The sequence below is a fragment of the Myripristis murdjan genome, chromosome 10, assembly GCF_902150065.1.
Source record: "Myripristis murdjan chromosome 10, fMyrMur1.1, whole genome shotgun sequence".
In the NCBI taxonomy this organism is placed as follows: Eukaryota; Metazoa; Chordata; class Actinopteri; order Holocentriformes; family Holocentridae; genus Myripristis; species Myripristis murdjan.
Genome location: NC_043989.1, coordinates 18059794 through 18075117, shown reverse-complemented (window position 1 = coordinate 18075117; position 15324 = coordinate 18059794). Strand labels below are relative to the sequence as shown.

The 15324-nt window shown below is 42.5% G+C and overlaps 2 protein-coding genes across 6 annotated transcripts in view; one reads left to right on the top strand and one right to left on the bottom strand.

The window, feature by feature from the left end:
• The window catches only part of unc5a (unc-5 netrin receptor A), a 131975-nt gene extending 121636 nt beyond the window's left edge, over positions 1–10339 (top strand). For 2 of the 4 annotated variants that reach the window (XM_030062533.1, XM_030062536.1), the window contains 4 exons: positions 1188–1337; positions 3359–3523; positions 3752–3930; positions 6236–10339. In XM_030062533.1, coding sequence (XP_029918393.1) covers positions 1188–1337; positions 3359–3523; positions 3752–3930; positions 6236–6401 — 660 coding nt within the window. In that variant the 3' untranslated portion in view covers positions 6402–10339. The remainder of the gene's footprint in view (positions 1–1187; positions 1338–3358; positions 3524–3751; positions 3931–6235) is intronic. The other 2 variants (XM_030062535.1, XM_030062534.1) reach the window with 2 other exon arrangements.
• An 83-nt stretch (positions 10340–10422) lies between these two features.
• Positions 10423–15324, bottom strand: part of pdlim7 (PDZ and LIM domain 7) — a 32610-nt gene continuing 27708 nt past the window's right edge. For both annotated transcript variants that reach the window (XM_030061348.1, XM_030061349.1), the window contains exons 8-11: positions 14830–15010; positions 14463–14583; positions 12321–12436; positions 10423–11939 (exon numbers count right to left, since the gene is read on the bottom strand). In XM_030061348.1, the coding sequence (XP_029917208.1) occupies positions 11853–11939; positions 12321–12436; positions 14463–14583; positions 14830–15010 (505 nt within the window). In that variant the 3' untranslated portion in view covers positions 10423–11852. The remainder of the gene's footprint in view (positions 11940–12320; positions 12437–14462; positions 14584–14829; positions 15011–15324) is intronic.

Genomic DNA, 15324 nt, shown 5'->3' with positions numbered 1-15324 from the left:
CACTGCCATTCTCCATCTTAATTAGATGTCTTTGCTGAAATCATACCATGGGCGACCATGCTGGCATGGAGTGTTCTTCAACATATGGCCATTATCTATGCACACATCTCCCTCTTGGAGCTGTAGTCTTTGAGAAATGTCTCCTAAACTCCCCGGCACATTCACACAGACTGTTTTCCCTCCGCTGCCATCTTGTTTCCCTCTTCTGAGAGATGAAAAGAACAGATCTGATTTTCAAGGTCTTCCCTTACTACTAATTTCAGAGATCTGTTTTTCTCTGCTGTAATATGCTCCTTTGATTGGAGTGTGAGGTGGTGCATGTGAACACCATCCAAAGTATTGGATTCTGGAGGACCCCTTCAGCGTAAAGCATCCAGCTCAAAATAAATTGATAGATCAGAGGAAAATGCGGTGGATATTATCATCCCATTCCAGATGGTCATTTGGATGGCAACAAATGGTCCACTGAGCAAGTCCCACAGAGATTAAAATATTAAGCATGCATTTACAAATCTCTCCTGGCACAAAAACAAAAATGAAATTAAGGAGATTCGCCATGCGAGAACAATGAGCAGTTGACTAATGGCTTATTCACTTACTTCATCACAGCCCAGGTAGCTAGTAGGCCTGGCTGGCTGCTGTATTTGCATGCTAATGCAATTCCTGAGAGCTGGGCACACACACACTGAGTCAGGAAAGTAACCTTGTAGTGACATTAAAGCGCTGTTGAGACAACTCGGTCCAACCTGCTGTGGCCTCATGCAGGGACACTATTTTCTTGTCCTAAGATGTATGCCTGCTCTATATTCCTGGTGTATGTGTGTGTGTGTGTGTATGAGAGAGAGAGTGTGTGAGAGAGAGATTGTGTGTGTGTACATTCATGCACAAGCCTTAGTGTATGTGCTCATCTCTTCAAATCCACATCCGCTTCAGTTGTTTTTTTTTTTTTTTGAACAAGCTTTTTGTTTTATTATCAATATTTCAGCCAATATATCAGTATTCATGTATATGAGGTACAGAGAGGTATAGTAAAAACACCATAATCATAAACAAACTGCCGACAAATAAGCGCATGCACAGTCAAGGGCTGTTTTGCGCATTTTCACCTGCCTGTGTGATCATGGGTGTGATTGTGTCCTCACAGCCCTGCTGGCCCTGCTCTCTCCCTCCCTCTCTCTCTCTTCCAGGAGGTGATGCAGATGGAGCGGCAGCTCGGGGGTCGGCTGATTGACGAGCCTCACGTCCTGCTTTTCAAAGACAGCTACCACAACCTGCGCCTGTCCATCCATGACATGCCCCAGGCCCACTGGAGGAGCAAGCTGCTAGCCGGTTACCAGGTGTGCTGGCGAGCCTGGGGGGTGGGGGGTGGGGGGGGGGGGGGGGGGGGGGTGGGGGGGGTGGGGGGGGGTTTCGTGGCCAGGGAGTCATTCTGGATCAGAGTGGGAGCAGAGAGATGTAATAGAAGTGCTAGGCTCAATTTGTCAAATTTGTGTATCACTAGTTGTATAGGGTTTTTGTAATGCATCTGTTTATATTCTATTACTCAATTTAGAATCTGTAATGTCTCAAGACTGGCCAAGGAAAATTTAAGAAAAATGGATTGGTAATGAATAAGAAGCAGTTTATTATGAATCAAGGTTCATGGTCTGTATCCCTTCATTTAAAGTTGTTGCATTTTTTTGTTGTTGCTTCAGAGTTTTATTAAGCGTGTTTGGTTTTGCTCCAATTGATCGCTCTAAAGATTCACAAAAAGTAGTCTTTTTCAGTTAGTTACTTCAGGACTTTTCAGTCCAATAACCTCTATAGCCTTGGCAAAGTGTGCAGCTTACAGTCATTCTTTGAACTTGAGAGAACTGTGTGCGTGCGTGCGTGCGTGCGTGCGTGCGTGCGTGCGTGCGTGCGTGCGTGCGTGCGTGCGTGCGTGCGTGCGTGCGTGCGTGCGTGCGTGCGTGCGTGCGTGCGTGCGTGCGTGCGTGTGTGTGTGTGTGTATTAGTATTAGTGCATGGTTTGTCTGTTTGAGAGTGCAGGAGATATGTGTGAATATATGTATGTGTATGAAAGTTGGTGTGTGCAGTAACCCAGAGCTCCAAGCTGATTGATTATACTAGCCGCCCTTCTCTCAGAGGGAGCTCAGATGAAATATAGAACAGTATGTAAATATCTGGAACTTCACAACCTGAATCTTGGAATCTCTCCACCTCTCCCCCACTCCTGCACCCCCCACACCTGCCTGGCCCACTGCACTGCAGCCCCGCAATGGAGAGGCGAGGGCTGTTCAGAGAGGGCGAGAAAAGGCTCTGGCTGTAACTATGTGAGCTCCGAGCACCGGGTCCCCAAAGAGAACACACAGGCTGTGCCAAGCAAGCAGCGGCAGCAACAATGCACCCCGAACAGAGGCTTATTCCTCTGGACTGTGCCTGTTCATTTGGAAGTGTTATTCCCCTCTCAGCAGTGCGGTCAAAAAAGGCCTTTAGTCTCCCTGGGGCCCTGTGAAGACTTTTCGTGTTGCACCCAGTCTTGCTCCCCTCTCCATCTGCCTGGGTAACAGTGCCTCCGTTTGGTCACGAGGCTGTACTGCAGCCCCGGATCCACCCTCAGAATTAGTTCTTGTCAGCTGTTGAACCTGAGGTGAAGTGAGGAGTTAGTGTGCCCTGGTTTTGTCAGAGTTACCTCTCCTCTCCTCTTGGGATATGCAAATGAGACATGAATATGGAGCAAGAGAGAGAGCGAGTGAGAGAGAGAGAGAGCAAGAGCGAGAGTAAGAGAGAGAGGGAGAGAGATGTAGAAATTGTCAGCCTTGAATAAATTCTACCACACACTCCCTGGTACCAGAGTAGTTTGTTAGATTGAAGCCAGTGCTGTGCAGTGATAGTACTCTTGTACTCTTGTACAGCTATTATACATACATCAGTGTATATCAAAGTAGAGCTCTGATGTTCAGCTAATCCAGTATAAACATCAGTTGTAGTGCTGCCCACACTCAAAATGTACATGCACATGCTCAAAGGAAGGCTCAGTCAACAAAAAACAAAAAAGGAAAAGGAGAAATAGTTCCCTTTACCAAAGGAAGTTTGATCGATTCTGTGATGGATTCAGACAGTAAGACAGCTCCAGCCTCCCTATTAACAAATTATTGGCAATGATGCGCAGTGTTTCCCGTGAACTTATATGAGTGTTGTCAGTCTGCTAGCTCAGATATATTTAGCCGTGTTGGCCAGACGATGATAGGCTGTGTCAGTGTAATTAATGATGATTGTGATGTATTCTAGGCAGGCGGTCCTGTTATGCTGCGTTTCAAACACGCAGTCTGACTGCGCCTCCGCGGCGCCGTTTGTGTGTGCTGCATGTCTTCCGCAGGAGATCCCGTTCTACCACATCTGGAACGGTTCCCAGCGGTACCTGCACTGCACGTTCACTCTGGAGCGGCTCAGCCTCAGCACCTGCGAGCTCACCTGCCAGCTGTGTGTGTGGCAGGTGGAGGGGGAGGGACAGAGCTTTAGCCTCGACTTTAATATTGCCAAGGTAACTTTGAGCGTGCATTTTAAGGCAGACCAATTATTTGATTATGCAACCATTATACCACATTTTCATTTTTCATAAATGAGTGATTTGCAGGATTTGCAGGATATGATTATGTGGCTAAAGTCTTATCAGTTAAGGCTTGTTGTCAGTGAAACACTCAAATAATTTGTTAGCAATAGTATGGGTGCATTGCTCTAACCAATTCTGTGTAACCATTATTCTAAACAGGACACCCGAGCTGTGGATTCCGAATTTCTGTTAATGGACACTAACGCCACAGCCCTGGCAGGCCCCAGCGCCTTTCAGATCCCATACCTCATCAGGCAGAAGATCTGCAGCAGCCTGGATGCCCCCTGTCCCAACGGAGCTGACTGGAGAATGCTAGCACAAAGACTTAAACTTGAGAGGTAAATATCCAGTGCACAGTATCATGTAATGCCTCCTCTCACAACGTAGAGTGCAGCAGAACGAGCAGCTTACAAGCAGCTTACACTCTCCAGAAATTCAGTGGAATCTGATTTATTCAAACCCTTTGAGAATGGAATTTGCACGGGAGAATTCAATGATCAAAACACTCAAATGTGATGAAATCCCGGACCACAGCTTGTTTAAAATGTTTAACGTGCAGTCGCAGAAATTCTGAAGCGCTTTGCTCTGTACTAATGTGCAATTTGAACGTGTGAAGTTGTAGGACGGCAATTTCAGTAATTATACACAATCAATGGAAAATATTGTCGCTGCGGTTAATGGCAGTTCAGTCAAGTGGCTGTGTCAGAGGCATGAGGTTCAGATAAACAAGGTTCTACCTTCGCAAACTAATCCGCATCTGACATTGGTAACATTAAAGGATTAATGTGGACTGATGGTTACAGCTATCATTTCTTCAGGAAAACACACCACCTTGTTCAATTTTTATCCCAGGAACAGGTAAGCAGCTTAAGTCTGCAGCCATATTTACATGCTCTACATTCTGCTTAACCGCTGTAATTTGAGTGGTAGCAGGCTCGCTGCACTTCAGTCGGAAAAAAGATGGAATAGGTTTGGATCTGTGCCGACTTTGGACTTGTTACTTGGACAGAGGAACAGATCCTTTTGCACAGTCACTGTACTTTATCATCAGAGAAACGCTACCAGTTAAAAACAAAGTAACCAGACAATGATCACTTATCCTCCAATTTAATTTCTTTCTTGTAATGGAATCAAATAGGTGCACTTCATTTGTCCAATCAACTTTATTTACCCCAATTAATTACAAATTGAATGGATGCAGTGCAGTTTTAATTAGCAGTGTTTTGCTCAACATAATCAATTCTCATTTATGCCTTAGAGAGGAACAACTGCTCTGTTGTTTGACCCGTCCTTAACAACATGTTTTACTGAAAATGCAGCAGCATCTTGCAGTTCGGTCACGCAAGCGTTTGTGTGTGTGTGTGGGTGTGTGTGTGTGTGTGTGTGTGTGAGAGAGTGTGCGAGTGTTTCTGTGTATAAAGTGTTCAGACCGAGTGGAACGTGACCAATCAATACAACTTTAAATGCCAAGAAGCTTGCATTTGATTTTTTTTTTTTTTTTTTTTTTACTCTCCCAAGACTGTGCAAATGGCTGTGTCTGAGCCGCACCAGATAAGCTCATGTTTCACACGACGACGTGAATAACAGAGGCTGACACATTGGACGCGAAGCTCGGTCCTTTTTTTTTTGTGCAGTAATGACAGAAAGGTTTGTTCCCGGGCAATTTTTGACCAGCGCTTTCTTTGTTGTGCACTCTCGACGCGGAGTGAAGACAGTGTGTTTTGTAAAATCCAATTAACACAAACTATCTGAGTGACGTTATGTTCTCAGCGCCCGTCTGCCTCCAAAGCCAGCAGACGCGGTGAGATTCACCGGACTTAGCCTGTGCTCTCCCTGACCTTTCCCAAGGTGAAATCAAAGGACTTGCTGCCGCCTTTGCTTTCTGTCTCACCCCCCACCTGCAGCCCACAACAAACACACTTACACAACACAATCTACCTTTGTGCTAAAGGTTCATGCTGGGTTATTTTCCCCGTGTCACATGCTCTCTACATAACAGTTAAGGCCCTCAGACATTTGGAGAACAGAAAAAGGCCATTAAACCGAACAAGCATCCTCAGGTACCGCAGGGATCAGCCCCCACGCAACATCAAATATACAGCTGGCTGGGACCATCACTTTGTTGTCATTGATTGCGTTTGATCATAAAGGTTCCACTCCCAAAATGGAAAAGGTCACTTCCGACTTAACTGTGACAAGTCCATATAGGATTTACTGTATGGGATTTAGGGCCAATTTCAACATCAGATGAAAAAGAATGAGGCTTACGCTCCTCAGCTTCAAATGAAAATTGCTTGAGATTCTGTATTTGATGGTGGCTTCGCGAACCAGACAGCGGACCTTTTATGATTTTTTTACTTAGTGCTTCAGCACAACATCTGGGGATGTAGCAGTATAACACACAATAAACCGTGCCATTGACAGAGTTACAGGATGCAGTAGCACAATAAAATAATAGATGAGAACAGTTTTACTAAGACTCTGTGTGGGCATACAGGAGGAAAAAAAAAAGGAATGACCGTAACTTTTGATATATGTGCATAACATGATTTATTAAAACGTCTCCTTGTTCTCTCACTGCTGCTCCTGTCCTCTCCTCTCTGCTCTTGTCTCTCTGCCTGTCCTTTGCCCTCTCCTGTGCAGACACATGAGTTTCTTTGCATCCAAAGCGAGTCCAACCTCTGTGATTTTGGACCTGTGGGAGGCTCAGCATTTCCACAGCGGAAACATCAACCAGCTGGCCACTGTCATGGCTGACATTGGCAAACAGGAAGCCATGATATTCCTGGTCTCCGACGGCGAATGCTAACCCCGCAGAGGAGAGACTGGTGCAGAGTAAAGAGCAGTACACAACAACAACAACAACAACAAAAAAATCTACAACACAAAAAACAATAACTGCAGCAGGGGGAAGAATATCAGAACAGAGCTGGCCCAGGCCCCCTCCAGTAAACATGAGAGGATAGGAAACTAAAGGGTTAATGTAGGCTGAAGCCCCCCTGTCCCCTTTTTAAGCATCAAAATGTTAAAATGACAGACAAAATGAGGGAAGAATTAGGCCGTGTGTGTGTGTGTGTGTGTGTGTGTAAAATGTATTTGTGACACAAATCAATAAAGCCTCGTGAAAAATAGGCCTTTATGCTCAGCCGAAAAAGACAAAGATTAATTTTGCAGGAGCAGCGAGAGTGAAACCAGGCGACGCCCCTCGTTCTACGTGAGATTAATATCAAATTAACTTCATGCAGTTGAAACAAATAGGCCTTATGTAGCCAATAAGGAGCAATATGCAAAAGGTAATGTTATTAAAGGACTTTATTAAAGAGAAATCCCATGAATAATTTCAGATTCCAAGATATGAGAAGGGATATGAGTAAAGCTAATACAGCTGGTGTCTAGGTGTGTCCACGTTTTCAGCAGTCCAGCCCTGTGCCAGTCGTTTTCAGACAGAGGAGAACAGGCTACTTATGCAACTGGCTGGTTTGTTAGATGACATTACTCCAGACATGAAACACATTTCAGCAAGGTCATCAGGGTCTGCGAAAATCCTCCCAGTCCACTCCCGAACCCAGCACAGGTGTGCATCTCATCGTATCTGTTTCTTAACACACACACGCGGATGCACACAGGGAAAGCTGTAGCACATCATGGACTTGCAGGTTGAAAATAGATTTTATGTCAGAGCCGCAGTACATGTCTCATCTTGTTTGTCTGTTTTTAAGTCAAGCCGGTATCACTACTGTGAATGTAACATCTTGATTCTGCGAGACGCTCTGCAGCTTTTGTGGCTCAAAATCAATACGTGGGGTTTGGGTTCGCTGAACTTTTGAGGGAGGAGTGAGTAATATCTTCACTAAAGTCATATTTCAAGAAGCCATTCCTATTTAAAGCCTGTGACTTTGATCCATCCAGTTTATTTCAGATCTCATATTACCCGATGCTTCATTTTAGCGTTTTCCCTTTCAAAGTCCACAGTTTATGAAGGAGCCATAGGGCCGAAAGGCATCCCAGCTGCATACATGTGAATAGTGAATGTCTTCAAAACTCATTTCTAAAATGACATTTCCCCCTGATTACATTAATTCCACGGGAGAGGATGTTAAACACGAAGCATCGCCAAAAGGGAAGTATACAGGAGATTTTATTCGCCTGTATGAATAATGCAGAGCACTTCCCCGAGAAAATCTGACAACAACAAATTATCTTCACCACCAAATTACTTAACATTTAAAGACTAGTTATGCAGCTTTGTTTTTATAATTCATAAGGCACTGTTGGTGGGAATTCCACATTTGTTGTGTGGTATTAGAGGAGACCACACCTCTTTAATGCCAGAGAAAAGCCTGCCTCTCAGACAGCGTTGGAGTGGCTTGTTCAGAATGGCATGCCTCTGCTTAGGAAAATTGCTTTTTTCTTGCTTTTTTTTTTTTTTTTTTTTTTTGCCAAGACAGCAAAAACAAACCACAAAACATAAACTGCAACTATACTTTTTGCTGCTCTGCATTAATTCACTCAGCCATGGTTTTATTAATGGATGTGTCAGGTCGGCATCCAAACAGCATCTTAAATTCCACCTCTTTACTAGTTGTGTCAAAAGTCGTGATTAATCCCAAATTAGCCATAATTCTCTCTCCCTCTGCCTCAGGGTTGCATGTGACGTTGTCTGTTGAAGTTGCAAAGGAAGCCCTCTGCATTAAAACCCCTCTCACTGAAACAGCTGGCCCACTCCATGATACCAGTTCCTATGGCTCAAACCTTGAAAGACTAACTGGAGTGTATTTTATGATTGTCAGATAATGGGAATGTACATTTATGTTTCATTGTCTTGTAGTCACAAAGTGAGAAAAACATGTATCGAGTGTTGATTTTTTAAAATGTTTTCTTTCTTTCTTGGTTTTGTATGGCATCTTAGCACCTGTAAAATCTCTCACTCCTTCGCTTCTTTTCATCCAGTTGAACACGCCTCCCCTTTACCAGTAGTAGGAGTTTTTCGTCGAGATGCCATAAAATTACCAGTCTTACTGTTTGTGTTCCTTGTTGTGAGAAACCCTTGGATCAAGCCGCTTTTCACGTAACATGGTGATGTCACCTCAAGTACACTTTTCATGTTGAAACAGCTCATCCTCACATGTAATATGTAAATACCTTTTCTATACCAGCTGTGTGCTGTCACTTTACATACTGTATATCAGCAGAATTGGTAACCAAAGTTTTATGAATACCATTTGAGGCCACTACATCTTAATATTGTATCCATTTCGACATCATTTAAGCGTTGCGTTTTTATTTGCAGTTAAAAATAAATCAGCATTCCTGCGTGTCTATGTTGCAGTTTTCAAGTAAAATCCTCACTTTCTATCATTTCCTTGCTGTTGTCTCAGAAGCAAGTCCATGGTCTTTGTTCAAGCAGTAATATGTCAAAGTTTATTTTATCACTTTGTAAAGAAATGTAAATTATATTTTAATACGAAGCCAAAAAAAAAAAAAAAAAAAAAAAAAGAAGAAGAAGAAGAAGACACTTAACTGGCGCAACATTTGTCAAGTCTAAACCGTGACGTGTTTGCCTATATACTGTTCTTTGGCGATCTAGCAGTGAAGACTTTTTGCAGTGTTAAGGGTTTAGAGACTGTTTTACACAAAGTTTCTATACATGTTGTTTTTTTTGTTTTTTGTTTTTTTTTGGTCCTTACTCTGCATACGTCTGCCTGATTATTTCTATATAATGTAAGCATTTAAATACAAAGCTGGAAATCGTCACTAACGCTTAGTGAATCACGACACTGGAACTATGTGGAGACTAACTGGAGACAGAGGAGATACATTTCTTCGACACCGACAGTCCGGTGTTAGCACGGCACGTTTAGATGAGCCATTGCAGTTGTACAGTCAGATTGTGTGAGAAATTTCATCACCCCAGTCATTGTCTCGGATGTGTTATCGAAGCACATGTCAGTAATGTAATCCACCAGCCGCCAGGACATTCAACATTTATCTGCAGGCCTAACCTGTCATAACACTCTGCAATTATGTGTGATGAATACAATTCCCTCCATGAGAAATCTTGGCCAGATAGTTGTCTGTACAACTAGTGTCAGTCACACACTTGCTTTGTTCAAGGGTTTATAATTTCACCCCTGGATGATGTGGGGGGAAAAAAACTATTACAATTCACACCTGTACTTATTTTTGTGTCACTCATTACTATTCAGTGTCAAGGATGTGTGTGTTTGAGTATGTTTTCAGTGAGTGCATATGTGTGTGAGTGTGTGTGTGTGTGTGTGTGTGTGTGTGTGTGTGTGTGTGTGTGTGTGTGCGTGCGCGTGCATACCTACCTGTCACTCTGACTGAAATGAGCTTTCTTTTTGAACTGAGAATAATAGACTTCTGTACTTGTGAATGGTTTTTCTATTTAGTTCCTTGATTCAATGTTCCTTGCCTTTCTGCAAGTCAAAAATGCTGTATTTATAACATGCCACAGCGCTTATGCAATTGTATAATTCTTTTACTGTTTTTTTGTTTTTGGATTTGTTTTTTTTTTAACCTTTTGTGTTCCTTATCGTCAATGTAAATTGTTGTCAAAACTTTTGTGGCAATGGAAAAACTTCTGCTAAGGGAGATTTTCTGTACTTTTTGGACAATGATATGGATTTGTGGGTAGAATTTTGGAAATTCGTTTCTAAGTGCTTTCAAGTATTTACTTGGCCTTATGTATATATATCTATCTATGAAATTTCAGAAAGGTATGTATAGTAATTCAACCTTAAATTGTTGTAAATAAATTATATATTGTTAAATCAAGGACTGGATATTTTTACTTAAAGAGTCAACATCACTCAGTGTAAAAACAACTTTATTGATTAAATGGCTCTAACAGCATTGCTCCTATAATCTATAAATTGCACTAATTCTTTCTTGCAACATCTAACATATGCACAAGGTAGGGATTCACTAAGTTTTTTTTTTTTTTTTTAATGTTACAGTCACAAAGCTGATGATGTAAAGCTTGGTTTTAAAAAGGCACTTAATATGCAGTACTTTCATACAAAAAAAATCTATCATAATCCTATTGTCTCAAGAGCACATATTAATTCAAACAAAGGAGGCCAAAACATCAAATATTTGAAAATCTTACAGACATGTTCACATAAAAAAAGTACTTTATCTTTTGCCTCACACAGGGCATCACTATTTTTTTTATTTGTAAATTCTGTTTGCTATAAAAAACAGCAACCTAAAGGCCCATTTTGACGCAATATAAATACATATTCAGTCATGACATAAAGGCACTTTTAGAAGTAACAATATACTAACACAAGGGATACAAAAGATCAGATATTTTCCCCCCATATTAAAATATCCAATAATTTGTCAGAATACCAAAGCTTCAACAATCTTCCTGCCTTAGTGCTATGCTCAACATTAAATGTAACTTGATTTCAGTCCCCTGCATGAACACTTGAAATTGGATCAATTAAGGACTATTACGTGTCTCAACATTACCATTAGGAAGCACATGCTAATTTGCTGGTGCCAAAGTGATGCGTAAAGCAGTTACTCCTTATGTGGAGAGGTGCAGGTCATCCCTTTCTGCTTCACTACACCCCCATTACGTTAATAGGTACTGCAGTAAGTGCCAGTGAGTAGGCCAGGGTCCTGGATGGGGCTTTAAGTGTACAGGAGTAGTGGCAGATCATTACAGTAATATGTTAGGCTATTAGAGGCTAAATGACTCATTCAACTTGGAGGATACTTATTTCAACTTACTTCAAACTGAACAAGGATGAGATTAGTTGGGCAATAAAAATTCTTCACTAACAAGTACACCCAAATCTAGATGAAGTGAGGTGCTATCTTTTAACACCCAGTAGCATTACAATAACCAGCTGGAAATTACTTAAAATTCAACAAGCCACAGGTGATGAATTGCAGTTAGTGAGGACTTGAAATGACCCACTGGGCAAGTCTATCTCTATCTCTGCACTTGAGAAAGTTTTAACTGCACAGGGAGTAACAGAGTGTGAAACTGACTCAGAGTCTCAAACACAGCAACAACAACAACAAAACAAAAACAAAAAAACTCAGAAAAAATAAAATGCTTTGACTGAGTTAAACTAGATAGGCTGAGGGGATGTAGTGTGTGTGTGTGTGTGTGTGTGTGTGTGTGTGTGTGTGTGTGTGTGCCGGAGGGCGGACTTGGGTAAAGACGATGGAGAGAGGAGTGTTCCTTCCTCTGAAGGAGAAGCGTTCTCGGTCTGCGTCTTCCTCAGACTGGAGCAAAAGCATGGCCTTTGCACAGGGGCTTATCCTTCTTCGAGTAGAACGTCTTCCCCTCCAGGTTGATTTGGCAGAGCTTTTACAGATGAAAGACGGGAGAGAGGGAGACAGATAGAGAGAGAGGTGGAAAACAGATGGGAGAACATGGGTAGAGGGATGGAGGAGATATTAGACTTCATAATAGCCACAATGAATGTCAACAATGCAGCTTTCTATTGACCAGCAGGCACACATGATTTGACTTTATTTACTTTGTGTATTCTCCACAGACTGAAAGAGGGAAAAGGAGAGAGTGATAGACTGCAGGTGACAGGTTGAAAGAGAGAGCCAAGGAGAGAGAAATGCTCCAGGTTCAGAGACTGGAGCAGATCTTTCAGATGGCATTGTGCCGGGACAGCCAGAAGAGACGGGGACAGAGACAGGCCTACAGGGAGCTATATCAATCAAAATGACTTACAGCACAGACGAAGCACGTATCATGCCAGCTGTAGCCCAAGGCCTCCAGGAACCGATCTCCAGCATCAATCTTAAAGTCACAGCCGTGGCACTTAGTGCCAAACATCTTCTCATAGTCTGGAGAGAGAAAGGCGAGTAGAGGACAGGTGGTGAGTGGGGTGACTACATGAGGGGAAGGAGATGGAAGGAGAGGCAGAGATGTGGAAGGACATGAGATAACCATGAGCCTCGGCAACAATGGCTGCCATCACAGGGTCCCTGAGCGAAATAATCAAACAACAGAGGGAGGAAGTCAAGGATCTTCCATGGCCTTCCCATTCAATAGATCTTAACATCATTGAACTTTTATGAGATTTTTGGGGAGCAGACTGTGAAGTCGGTCTCCACCTCCCTCATCACTCAAAGCAGTGGAGATTTTCCTTCTTAGTTCAGGATAATGAAAGAGGACTGGAGCTTCACTGAAGGGAAATAGTGACCCTACTTGTATTAGATTCTTGACAGCATCTGAGAGCACACCGCATTTGACTGTATGGCACATTCCATAGAAATAAAAGTTTTAGTTCGGTTTGAGTTAGTTACAGATTGTTAGGTGTTTCCTTTATTTTGTCCATCCTCTGTGCATAAGCATGTTTCCTCAGTGTAAGGGAGGGATTAGGATAAGGGGAAATTGCTCCAGATACTTAACTGGATTGTACCAGTTTTTTCATTACAGGGACTCTGGGGAAAGTGTCAGGCTATAATGCTGCTACTCAAGAGTGAGTGGGTGAGAGCTGCACAATCCCTGAAAGATGCTGAGGCGGCAGAATGTTTATCAACGCTAAAGGCATTATTCAGAGTATGAGTACTCAGGTTCTGGCTTCGCCTCTGATAAAGCAGCAATCCACTTCTGAGCCTCAGTAGTGAGGGAGAAGCATGCTGACCCGTTAAATCATTTACAGCACAACGGAAAGGCACAGACCATTCATAAAAACCAATAGAGAAACGTATAAAGTAAACTGGGGCTAAATAGATTACAGCAGATGAAAACATCATGCATCTTGATGAACTGTGAGACATGGCACAAGATTCACGATGTGTGGCCCGGCCAAACCCCACAGCAATAATGCTACAAAGGATTGTTTTTACAAATATATAAAAAAACGAGTCCATAACTTTGAAAATGTTGCTGCAATAGGTGGTTTCGAGCAAAAAGGGCTTTGCAGTGTGTTTTTTTTTCAGCAGACACAACTCTCCCATAGCACTCACGACACTAAATCATTCACAAGGTGCAATTTTTTTATTTTTGCACCACAGATTGTTATGTGGCCTATACTTAATGTTTCACCTCACTGTGTTCGTGTACTCAGGATCTGATTCGATTTAGTGATCATTCCAAATCACGCCCAATTCATGCATAAAATTACATGGGGTCTTGCACAGATTGAGATCTCTTTGTTTGACCTGTTCCCACTAGGACTTCATTCAGTGTGCGCACTGAGTATTTGGATCATGCTTTTGCTTATGCACAGATTTATTCATTACCTTGGCTTGTCCTTCTCATCACTATGGTGGAAAATTGGACAGTCTACTTTTAATTCTGTTTTAGAGCGGCCACACACAAAAACTGAATTGAATACTTGCCCTTGGGAAATTCAAATTAAAAAATGAAAACTTTAGTGGCATCTCTGGTGATAAGTGGTGATTTTGCACTGCACTACCCGGAGATTTCTTGTCAAGTAGTGTCGAGTGGTGTCATCAGCCCTGTGACGTCTTTCTTCCCTGGGTTTTCTGTTCGTGACGTGCGGGTTTCTGGATCTACCTGAACTTCTTTATTTGTCAGGTGCACAGGGCACAAACATAAAAACGACTAAAGCAAAACTCCATAGTGTTTAAGTCAAGGTCTGAATTGGCCATGTAGTGCTGCAGTGCTTTTGATATCGTAAAAATCTAATTTGTACCATCAGTGTGCTAAAGCATAAGCATGACACCTTAGAGGATTAAAAAACACACACAATACGCAATGCAAAAACTCCTGCTGTTAAAAATCTTTGCATCCCACCACAGTGCCTTCATAAAAGCAGGCATTTCCTTTAAGATTATTGTCGACCACTGTTTTAAAAGTTGTGTTTGTGTGCGTGATTAATTGCAGCAATTCAATCCCGACCTCTCTCACAGTAGGGTTCGCCTTCCTCCATGTAAAAGGCCTGGTTCCTGATGGGAGTCTTACAGGCTGCACACTTGAAACACTGGACGTGGTAGGTCATCTTCAGGGCATGCATGATTTCCTAAAGAGGGGAGGAAAGGTTGTAAAATGCTTGATTTAAGGTTAGATGCTAGTCGAACAATCAGAAACCCAAACCATATGTTTGGTTTGTATCATTTTTAGACATAAAAAAGAAATAGAAATCACGTAGAGTGCTGCCTTTCAAACAGCAGACGAGTTCAGAGTTAAATGTTTCTCCTCACTGAGGATCATTTTGTGCTTCTGGTTTCTGTTTTGATCTCACTTGGCACAGTAAAGCAGCCCTTACCCCCGTAATCTTCTTTTTGCACTTGGCACAGTTTGGAGCGTAGCGGTTATCATAGCACTTTGTGCAGAAGACAGAGCCCCTCTCCTCGAAGAAGCCTCCCTCGTCCAGGACCACCTTACACTGCGAACATGTAAACTCCTCTGGGTGCCAGGAGCGTCCCAGTGCTACTAGGTACCGACCCCTGGAAAACACACACACACACACAGTCAGCAAACGATGCATCAGAAGAATGACTGAGATCTGCTACATGGTTTTCCACTTCACCACAGAAAACAAGGCCAATGATAATGGAAATGTCAGATTCAACAGAGGCCAAAAGTGCACAAGTCACCTGTGAAATGTTGCGCAGTTGTGAAAAGTTTCTTCCCAGACAAGAGCACATTAGGAATTACGTGTCTTCTGCTACCTCTGCTACAAGGAAATGGGATTGAAAAGATCTGATAGTTGTCATAACACCGTATTTGTCCCAAGTGATGTTGTCTCCAAATTCTTAAC